Here is an 11,965-nt window from a genome sequence, read left to right on the forward strand (position 1 = left end):
CAACAAGATATTACATCATTTACATCCCTTCATTTCCAGAAACAATTTGCAGCCTTCTTCTATGATGTGTCCATCAGCAACAAGTTTGAGTTGTCTATAGTGCTGATCATCTTTCTGAACATGATCGTGATGGGGATCGAGCACTACAACCAGTCAGATGCTGTGTCTCAGGTGTTGGACATCATGAACATCATCTTCACGACTGTCTTTACCCTGGAGGCCATGGTGAAACTTATCGGGCTACGGTGGCACTACTTCCGCCAGGCATGGAACGTCTTTGACTTCATCATTGTCATACTCTCTATCCTAGGTGAGACTTATTATGTGGACATGTAATGAACATTTGCTTGCTTTTGTAGCAAATTGAGGCAGAAAACATGAAAGTTTATTTTGAACAGTACACTTTTTGTTTAAGAAGTGGTTCCAACCTTTTTATATAAAACCACCTTTAATACATGATTTTGTCATATGTTGATGTAAATAATATAAGAAATAATGCAACCAGACATCAGTGTTAGGGATGTTTTAATATAGTGATCAGCTGTGAATAGCAAGTTGTCATCAGTCTGTTATTGAATGCTACACGCTGTAATCTACCAGCTCTATGACAACAGCCTGTAAGTATATGAGAATTTGTACCATTTAAACCTGAGAATGATATCATGAGCAATCTAATCAGTGTAGGACAATACTGTTACATATCTATATCCATGCCTAGTTGTTTACCAAAAGTACATTGTACTCAATATTTGTAGAAATGCTTCAATTCATTAGATAAGTAGATTTCAATCCTAAATATACATTACTTGAGTTCCAGGATTAGCTTAATTAGCTTACACATGTACAGGGCAGAACTATGTAGCATGTGTTCCCTCACACTTGCAGAATACTCCAGACCAAAGTGATATGAGCATCAACAGCTTGACTTGTGACTCCTTTTACAGAACAGAACCAATTTTCTGTCACTTAAAAATGAGGTTGACTTATTATGTTACATTTGTAGTAGTATGTGTAACATTTGCTCACTTTGTTCCTGTTGATATGTGTCCTTTGGCCAGTACAGCTGGATAGTCCTGCACAACTGCTGTGATGTGTGTTAAATGGATGAATCAAATGGCCGTTTGACAATTCACATTTCATCAAGACATGCATCGCTGAAGGTTTACCTTCACAGTAAGCTGACATGCTTGGATTTAACTGAAATGTTGTTCAAAGCCAGGTTAAGCCCCAAGTCACACAACTACTCTTGTGGATGTATGATATATCCAAGAATTACTATATATCTGCATACATTACTTTTATCCATAAAATAACCTATTCATATACCTGCTTATATTAGCTGATATCATCCATCTGCAGAGTGTTATAAATGTTGTTGTTGAATTAGGTGTTGTAAACAGTCTCACTGAAAAGGAAGATAAGTGGCCACATGCATGAGCAATCCAGGTGTTTTGTCCAGCCCCCAGTTGTCAGACACTATGGTTTTCATAGCCATAATTTCTTGTGTATAATGCACCCATGACTATATATTATCATTGCTATTAGGTGCAAGGTTGAAGTGAATTCTTATTTTGTATATAAATGCAGTCCAAAATATTGTATCGCTTGCCAAGTTTAGGTGAGAGGATATAACAGACTTGGGCAACAAGAGTCATCTTGGAATGCAAGCATTTGTTGACATGATACTTTAGTACAGACCATTGCCCTAAGTATTTGTCACTTGATGTCATTTCTATAGACTTACACAGGATAAATAATTTTCAAGAAGTGAGTTTAGGATGGATCTGTGTCAAATCAGAGACCATATAATAGATATATTATATGGTCTCTGGTCAAAGTTGAAATCATCTCTGCTCTATGAGTATAATTGAAAAACATTGCCTGTGTGTGTAAAGCTCTCGACCTTCTACACAACTGTATATTGATATTTATTTAGAGTGTGCATTACACATAAGAAAATATGAAAAATGAGTCATTCTCCTCATGGTATTGAATTGAAAGATTTACTTTTTCAGCACTTCAAACAGTTTTACTGTTGTCTCTGAAGCTGTGCAACATTTAAATTCTCCAAGATTTCAATTAATTAACTTGAAAATGAATATTAAACTTTTGAATTTCTTAATTCAGTGTTCAGAGAATCGTCATCTTAATTTTCATTAGGATCAGATCTTAGTTCTTGGTACCAATTAGACCAAAAATTTTAGGTCACCTCTGATCAGGTCAGAATACAGGTCACAGCAGAGCGACCTCTTCAAAGAAATGTGGTCAGACCTGAAAAGGTTCAACACATGGTATTCCTAGAGCTGTCAACATAGTTTTCAAAGCATGGTCTAGAAAGGAAGTTACCAGTTAGAAGTTACTACTGTTTAAGAAAGCTGCTTTCGGACTGGATCAATTTTTGTTCATAATACCATTGTTAGGTCAAAGGTTGAAAAAGCCACTGACGGATTCCTCAGATCTTGGTTTGGTGGTAGTTAGAACTAAGATCTCATTTTTGAATGTGATTGCTTATTTAGTCAAATATGATACACAACAGCAAATTACATTGTTTTACAATTTTCATGAATCTTCTTATTTAGATATTACAGTGAGCCAGTTACAGTCAGGTAACTTAGCAACAACCAATCAGTAGCTCAGTTCATGTCATGTGACTGTCCTAGATTCTGACTTGGTGCTGGCAATGTAGACTTCAAGCACTATGTCACCAGTATATAAAGTAGAATCATCTGATTGCACAATATCAAAATTTCTCATGTAAACTCTCAAATCATAAGCATGGTTTTCAATTTATTAAATATAGATACATTAATGCAACGTCTGCACATTTTAGTCACATAATAACGATAATGGGCACTGATATATATGTATATCAGGAATTGTGTTTAGTGTTTTGTTACTGCCAAATCAACACTGCAGGCATTGAAATACATTAGACCAAGCGAATGATTGTAATTTGTTCAAGGATACCATAACTAATTTCAGTTAACCTATGAGTGTTATATACTACCTAAAAGAAGCCAAGAACAAATAGATTTATTCATATATTATAATTAATCAGTCATGCCATGACAGATTCATGATAGCAGTTTGAAATAACTGGGATGTCCTTTCTTCTTTCGAGTAGTTTGTAAAATCATTGCTTGATGAGGTTTTTGTGTTTCTCCGTTCATCAAGTGCAAATGGAGATTCAACTTCCAAATTTTCAGCAATTAATTCAGGTTGTAAACAAATGACCTATACTCTCATAGTTTTCTACTTGACATACATAATGTTGGCAGTTATTTGAACACAATTCCTGACCCTCCTTACTACTGACAGGAGCACTCAGTCTAACTACACTGTCCACCCATGTATACACCCATGTACCTGAATGTCTACCCATGTTTCTGTAGCTACTAGAACAGAACCATACACCAAGGGTACCATATGTATGCTTTTTTCTCCATGATACATATCATGATGTTCTGTGCAAAACTTTGATGTAACAAACCAATTCTTGTGAAATAACCGCAACATTTTACTTATTTTAAATATGGTTGTAAAGTTATGTGTCATCATGACATTAGTGACTTTGAAGGGAAGATGATATGAATTATTAAAATGAAGAATTTTGTTTGGAATAAGTATCAGAATTGTATAATGTTTTTGAATTGAAAACTGCACTGGAGTGGTGAATTGTTTTGGTTCTTGTAGCTGTTATTGTATGTATTTGCTGATGTTGATGGTGGGTTTATGTAGATTTACATCTAGCTTAGCTCCACCCATGTTGTACTGCCCATGTTGTACCGCCCATGTGCCTCAGAGCCCACAACCGTTTAATTAATAACGTATTATGATGAACTTGCAAATTAGCCCTGTCTGCAAGTCTGTTATAATATTCATTACATGTTCGAGGCACATGGGTGTTTAGATGTACCCTGCCCCATTGTATCATGATCCAGTCCATACAAGGGTTATTCACTGGCTACATACATTTACCTTGAATACCATACTTATATTTATATTTACCATATACCATATCTGAGCGCCTGGCCTCTAATGAGTGCCAGGGGTAAAGCAGTGGTTCAAGAAATATAAGCACCAGGTATGCCTTTTATCAATGCATTCTCCTTTGATGTGATCTGTTCAGTCACAACTTCCTGTCTTTCACATGACATGGTTTGAAGGATATCGCTGACGTTATGTAATAGTTGCGGCAGTAATATTCACTTACAATGAAAGCAGTGTAAAAACTGCTTTATGAAATATAGTAAATATTGTTTAAGGGAGCACTGACCTCTCATGAATACTTCGGATCTGTGAAGATCTGGGGTAGAATAGGCCTTCTGCAACCCATGCTTGCCACAAAAGATGACTATGCTTGTCATAAGAGGTGACTCAAGGAATTGGGTGGTCACTCACTGACGTAGTTGACATGTCATCGGATCAATGCTGGTCCAGGCTCGATAATTTACAGACCACTACCATAGAGCTTGAATATTGCTGAGTGTGGCATCAAACTTAAGTCTCTCAGTCACCTCACAATGAATTTTTATTATATGTGGATATTCCTTCCACTTTCAGTGACAATGGATGTCTGAAAAAGAGAGAGTAGAAATATAACTTCACTTAATTCTTATATCTTTTCCTTATGTTTACTTGTTATGTGTTGTAAATTCTTTACCGAATGATTTCTCCATGTGTTCAACACAGCTCCAACAAGAGAATGTGCAAGTCCAGGGCCCTGTTTCACAAACAATCCTGGCACTATGACTGACATCCTCCTGTACTGTAATATAGACTTATGACAGTTGTAGCACAACAATAGCTTTGTGAAACGGGGTCCTGGCACGTGTTCAGTACATCTCTCCAAACAGAACTGCAGAACTATTGGAAGATTGTTTTCAAACAACATACAGATATTTGGGGTCTTTTTTCATAAATCACACAAGACCTTCACTATATCAGCAATTCTCTCTATTTTTACACATAAATGACATTACAGATGTCTCATACCAACAAGAACCTGTAAATAATCATATAACTTACACATTTTGTAGTTCTGACTTCATAATCCTGAATGCTGTGAGCTTATTTCTGGAATTTATGATAAATGTCAGTGTTTGAGAACCATTTCATTTCCAGCCAGCTTTGAAATTTATCAACATTGTTAGAAAAGACCAAGTAACCTCAGTATTTGTAATACCTTCCAAAACAAAGGTAACCACTGGCAAGATATGCTGATATGCTGCTATATTTTGTTTTCAATGATAACAAATCAAGAACCTTGTTCAGATATTAATGCTATGATGAGCCAATCTTCTAATGAACTTCCAATATTTCAGGTGTGATACTGGATGATCTGCTCTCAGATGTGTTTGTGACTCCAACACTGCTACGAGTCGTCCGAATCTTCCGTATTGGTCGAGTTCTGCGTCTTATCAAGGCTGCCAAGGGTATCCGGAAACTTCTGTTTGCTCTCATCATCTCCCTCCCAGCTATTTTCAACATAGGTGCCCTGCTTTTCCTGATCCTCTACATCTATGCCATCATTGGCTTATCCTCCTTTGGCAATCTAAAACTTAATGGAGCACTAGATGATATTGTCAACTTCAGGACATTTTTCAACTCATTCATGTTGCTGCTGAGACTAGCTACCTCTGCTGGGTGGAATGATATCTTGGATGCTATGCTGATTTCTCCCCCGGACTGTGATCCAGACCACAAGACCTTGCCAAATGGCACTGTGGTGAAGGAGACATATGGAGATTGTGGCATACCGTGGCTAGCCATCCCATATATGGTAACCTACATTATCATTATCTTCCTTGTTGTTATCAATATGTACATAGCTGTGATTCTAGAGAATTTCAACCAGGCACATGAACAAGAGGAGGTTGGCATCACTGAAGATGATTTTGATATGTTCTACGTGGTTTGGGAAAGGTACGACCCTCATGCTACCCAGTTCATTAAATATGAACAGCTCACTGACTTTGTGGCTGATCTGGAGGAACCATTCGGGATAGCCAAACCAAATGAGATAGCTCTTGTTTCATTTGACCTTCCAATAGTTGAAGGAGATAAACTACACTGTTTAGACATCTTAATGGCACTGGTAAAAAATGTGTTATCAGATGTAGAAGAAACTGCAGAATTCCGGGAGGCTAAAAATCAGATGGAGTTGAAATTCCAGGCAGTGTTCCCCTCACGTGTCAACACGGTAGTGAAATCAACCACCATGCAGAGGAAGAAAGAGGAAGTAGCTGCTAAAACATTGCAACAAGCCTGGAAGAGCTTCAAGACTCAGCGCTTGCTGAAGAACATCACCGTTCAGGCCATGCAGCAAAACCTGTCTCGTTCCAGCTCCCAGGACTCGCGGTCCCGTGCAAACAGCATTATGAGCCTTGGTCGTCGGCTCAGCAATGCGCTCACATCCTTTTTCAGTTCTTCAAGGCCAAGCAGTGCTGTCAGTCGGGCCAGCCTGAAAAGTGCACAAAACCAACATTTCTCACCTATCCGGAAGAAAAATGTATCAAATACTCTTCAGGTTCCATCTGTGAACACTCTATACTCAAGTAGCAGTGACCTGGACATCAATCACCTTGACTTATGATGAGTGCTGTGATTGACTATACCTTTTGTAGCACTGTTTAAATGCTTAATAAATATCTGTGTTAAGGCAAGATAAATAAAGATCAAAACAGGAATATAGGCCTTTGACCCTAACAAGAGCACACCAGAGGAAAGAATGTGCGCCCAATGGCAACATTTTTTGAAGAATTGTTCACTGTGACTTTGGGAAGCATTCATAAAGTGCTGACCTGTTATTTTACTTACAGTAACCATTGACGACAAAACCACATAGCAGAGAAAGTGGCTGGACACAAGAGATAAAGTGTGAATATTCTTCAGAGGACAGTATTCTGAAGTGACCATGTGATGGATACCAAAAGCGAAGTCTTGAGGCCATTAGGTGATTAAGTTGATGCAGGTCTTGATTAGCTGTTACTGGAAGGTGGAGTCAACTAACCCTGTTGGATGTGCTTTGGCAGACACCACTGTATTTGCATAGCATTCATTCCAGCAGTTCCACTCTCTCGGCACTGCATGTGTACAGTGCATGCAATACATGCACCTCTGTGGATTCAGATAGCCCCTAAAAGCCAAAGTGAAACCTTAGTGAACTGATAAAACGGACCTCACTTTAACATGTCCATATGTTATTGTTATTGTAAATAGCAATTCTGCAGGCCAAAGATATTCATTGTTATTTCTGGAAGTGGTTTGCAATCCCCAAGTGGGACTATGAGATTCATTTTTCACATTTAGAGTAATCAAGTATGAGTTTCAAATTTGTTTTTACAAAACACTGTTCATCCCTATCTATATCCATACAACATATATACTCTCCATGGTGTGAAATCAAAATTATTTGTTCATTGCACAAGCAGTAGAAACTAGACGTGTAGAAATCATATTGCACCATCCATCTGAAAAAGGAAAGAAAATATGATAGTAAATAAGGCGATAATTCAGTTCCAAGAATTTTGCTGGTGAAAAAAGATCTCTTAGTATTTAAGTGTTGGTCTTACATGCTGAACATCAGACTAAACAACATGCAAGCTGTCTATGATGTAACATTAATGCATCAACTAATTATCTTGTAGTATATTTGATAAATCAATACTGATGATAATAAACTAAGCAACTGTCAGTATGGGTATCAGTATACTTAGTCAGAACATGTGTTATCTCCAGGATTGCTGAAAAGACATATCTGAAATCGGGAAACAATATTTTTGTTCTGCACCTCTTATCTGATATTTATTGATAATTGATATTTAGTAAACAATTATTGATCTGTATGATCTATACAATCAGTTTTATGGTAAATACTACTCACTATTTTCAGTCCATTTCATCACCTTTTGAATGATTTTGGCGTTTCCTATTTCAGACTTGATCGATGCTGATTTTGTAATCTGAGGTTGATTACATTTTACTATGAGTCTGTTTCTTTTTCAATATTGTAGATAATAAATAACTTTGAATTCCAGCTTTTCATTATGTGCCAAACACGTTTTAATGCCGACTGATTTTTCCATACAGTACGTTGTACATATACCCACAACAATAGCTTTCATATTGATAATATTGATCATATACACTATCCAGATCAGTATTTGTACCTGGTATCTTAACATAAGGGTTTTATTTCAGACCAGTTGAACATATATGCAAGTACACATTGGATGACGTGTTTCTGGCAGAACCTGTATTCTGCACCTGAGTCACCCAGTAAATGCACAAATCACCAGAATCACCACACAGTTTAAACTACTGCTCACGTTTATTCTTAAACTGTTATGCTTATCTTCAATCTGTGATATTTTATTGTTCTCAGTAAGCTAATGGTGGCACTTTTGGCCATTCAAGAAGTTGTTTGTCATGCTTATTTATTTTTTGATCTTTGCATGCATTTTACTGTGATAGAAAAATACTCATTTGGAATGTCTAATATTGTCTTCCGACTTGACAACTCTTCATAGTAGTCACAAACTCTGTTATCATGAATTTGAAATGAAGTATGAATGCCTGTGAGATTGTACCATGTGATACGGAGTTCTAAAAGGCTGACTTACATAGAAGCATCTTTTTCTTCTTTAGTCTCCCTGCTTTCAAGAACTGTAGATTCACTGTCACAAGAAATACCCAAATTGAAAATTGCCTATTCAAGACTTCCAATAAGTCTTAATGTGATTATTTGAATTTATAAATGAGTAATTATTGATGTCATTGTCTAATATTCATATAATGATTTCCTTTACAAAGCTGACCTGTGCCAGGATTCTCTTCATTTAAACATCCATGTGCCACAACTGAACATTTCCAAAATATCTTTTCTACATAACTGTTTTAATTCACAGAAACAACTTTCTGTAGCTGTTTTCTCAAGTTATTGATTTGAGTAAATTTGTTTCATAGAGTGATCAGAATAACCTATGTTACTGATTCCCTTCAATTATGCAAGCATGAGATCCTAGACATGTGATATTAGATGCTGCTGCTGCTGCACATTTCTTAGTCATCTCACAGCCATTTGGCTATGTATTATTATTGCTCACGGTCTGTACTTGTTGCTCATTCATATATTATTGTTCTTATTGTTACATAGGATTTATTTGTTTGTGTCTTAACTCTGAGAGGCAGACTTTTATGTTAAGGGATTAGTGTCTGCAGTGACTCCAGTGAAATGTTCATCTTTACAAGAGAAAGTATCCAGGAAGAGAAAACGACATTGAATGCTTAATTATGACTGACAATTGGGAAAATGTCATGTGAAGTGTGATGCTTTCTCTTGTCAGCCTTCTCTATAATATTTTGAGAAAACAAATAAATTTGGTACTTTGACATGCCATTGTTGTTTTCTGTTTCACATGTAGTTATTATGGGTTTTATTTTCACTTTTTATGTTCGGAAACTTGATAGATTTAAATGGCTTCATTATTCAGTCAAAGGTAAGCATTATTTTATACAGCTGATTCTTTTCATTTACAAATTACATGTGAAATTTTTCAATTTGAATGAGGGAAAATTCCTATAATAAATCTCAAAACTCGAACAAATCGTTGCAGTATTGCACATATTTTTTTGCAAGAATAAATAAATATTTAGTAAAACACCATGTTCATATATGCTTGATTTGTGTCATAAACAAATATCCAGCTAGTCCTGTATTATCTAGTTTAAAATGTTGTCTTAAAGCCAGAAAAAAAACCCCCAAAACATAAGAACATAAATACAGCAGAAATACGTTGCATGGACATCTCATGCAGTACTATCATAATTCATGAGAATCATTTCCTCCAGTTTCAGTATCTGCTGCTTGTCAGGTAGCCTGTGTAATACTGAACGTGCATATATTTTAATGACATATGATTGTTGTAGCCAGAATATACTTACTCTGCTGCTTACAATTAATGCATAGGTTGAAAGTAAGTCAGTATATCTTCATCTTGCTACTGATAATAAAATCACAGCTGTATTTAAATGTGCCCAACTCACTCAAAATTAAAGCTGATAGTAATAATTTAAAAACTTCACCTTTTTCATTATTGATGGTAGCAGTGTTTGGGTAATTTTTATCCCATGCTTAATAGTGACTGCAGATTCAGTAGATGTTTGTGGAAATATGTTTTTGGACATAAAAGCATGGAATCTAGATGTTGACTTTCAGTGACAACAGCAAAGAGATCTGACAGAACCAACATATATCAGAACAGTGAGAGAATAAGGATAGTTGAAAATTACAAATTTGTGTGCTCTATAACATTGCACTCAGTATTCCAGCTACATGAAGGAGGCGTGTAAATAATTGTCTGGATTGTCTCTGGATCAGACAATCCAGTGCATGTCACCTTGATCGCCACACAGTTGAATACCATGACATATATAAGTACTGCAGCTGTATAATGACTTCACTATGGCGTCATATAACAGTAGGGTTTCCTAAGGCAATTTAATGGACCTGAACGATAACATTTATGCCAAGCAATCATGGAATAATTCAGCTATGTAAAATAAGAATCTACTGTCTGTTGTAAAGGTTGATATACAATGAATTTTCCTGTAACGTCTTTGAGAGGCATTTTAAAAGTCGTAAAGATGAAGGAAAACCAAGTTCAAAGGATTGTCAACGTCTTTATTGCAATGAATGCTACGTTTTGGCATAGGTACTAGCTCCATTCAAGCAAGTGATGACTTTCCCTATCCCACTAATACTGCCCTAGGCCTCCTTTTTAAGTTAGGTTTAGAGCAGTGTATCAGAATGGAAGTTAAGGTTAACTTTAGTAAAGCTTGTTTCATGACAGGAATCATTAGTACTGAGGATATAGAGTTCACAACGCATCTTCATATAAGGCACATTGTGTGATCTTGACTTTCAAGAACAAAATATCTAGAAAGGTGCACAGAATGTAAATGAGGTATCTTCTGTATGGGTATTTACAGTGTTCCCAGAAATTATTGAGAAAATCTTTGGTTTTTTTCTAATGATGCTAAGATTGGAAAAAGGGCTTTCACTATGCACTAAGCATACTAAATAAGGGAGACAACTCTTGAAGGCTTAGAAGGCAGCTCATTACGTCAAGAGTTATCTCCCTTGTCTGAGCAGACGGCTTCCTGTGTTGACATGGCAGAATTTACAGCAAGAGAGAAAAGAAAGCTCATTCTAGATGATTTTGAAAGGGGTGAGACTGATGCTAAAGTGTTAGCTTGTAGACATGGTATTCCTCTGTCTACAGTATACAGAACTTTGAAGAATATTCAAACAGGAACCGGGATAGAGCACAAAGCAGGGGCAGGTCGACCTAGGAAATTCAGTGTTGTGGATCGCCGAAGACTTGGGCAGATTGTGAGTAGGGGCAAATTGAAAAGTGTTGAGAACATCAGAAATGAAATGATTAGCAGAGGAAGTCCTCAGGTATGCAATGAAACAGTTCTCAGGAATTACAGACTTAATTGGGTGAAAAAACGTGGAATTCCCTCGCCGTTGATGAAAGATGCACAAAAGGAAAAACGTTTAAACTGGTGTTGGGCTCATGAAAATCAAGATTGGGATAATGTGTTCTTTTCGGATGAAAGTTCTGTTTGGCTTTTCCCTAATTGTGTGAAAATTTGGACCAAAGATACTGTCAAACCTATCTACCAGCGACCAAAACATAGCCCCAAGTTTCACATGTGGGGTGGCATATCGACTCGCGGAGTGACGCCATTATGAAAGATACGTTGACATTCTAAATGGTCGCCTTCTTCCGACAGCACAAACATTGTTTGAAGATGATTGGATTTTCCAGCATAATAATGACCCAAAACACACTGCGCGCTACACAAAACAGTGGTTGTCGGGCGAAAATGTTCAAGTTTTAGACTGGCCCAGTTACAGCCCAGACCTAAACCCAATTGAGAATGTGTGGGGAGTCAT

General features: G+C 36.8%; 1 protein-coding gene across 1 annotated transcript in view; it reads left to right on the forward strand.

The window, feature by feature from the left end:
• Positions 1-9,393, forward strand: part of LOC137278277 (sodium channel protein 1 brain-like) — a 66,968-nt gene extending 57,575 nt beyond the window's left edge. Inside the window, exons 26-28 of the mRNA XM_067810517.1 lie at positions 40-310; positions 2,580-2,606; positions 5,325-9,393. Coding sequence (XP_067666618.1) covers positions 40-310; positions 2,580-2,606; positions 5,325-6,595 — 1,569 coding nt within the window. The 3' untranslated portion in view covers positions 6,596-9,393. The remainder of the gene's footprint in view (positions 1-39; positions 311-2,579; positions 2,607-5,324) is intronic.
• Positions 9,394-11,965: the final 2,572 nt, after the last annotated feature.

Source organism: Haliotis asinina, chromosome 3, assembly GCF_037392515.1.
Source record: "Haliotis asinina isolate JCU_RB_2024 chromosome 3, JCU_Hal_asi_v2, whole genome shotgun sequence".
Lineage (NCBI taxonomy): Eukaryota > Metazoa > Mollusca > Gastropoda > Lepetellida > Haliotidae > Haliotis > Haliotis asinina.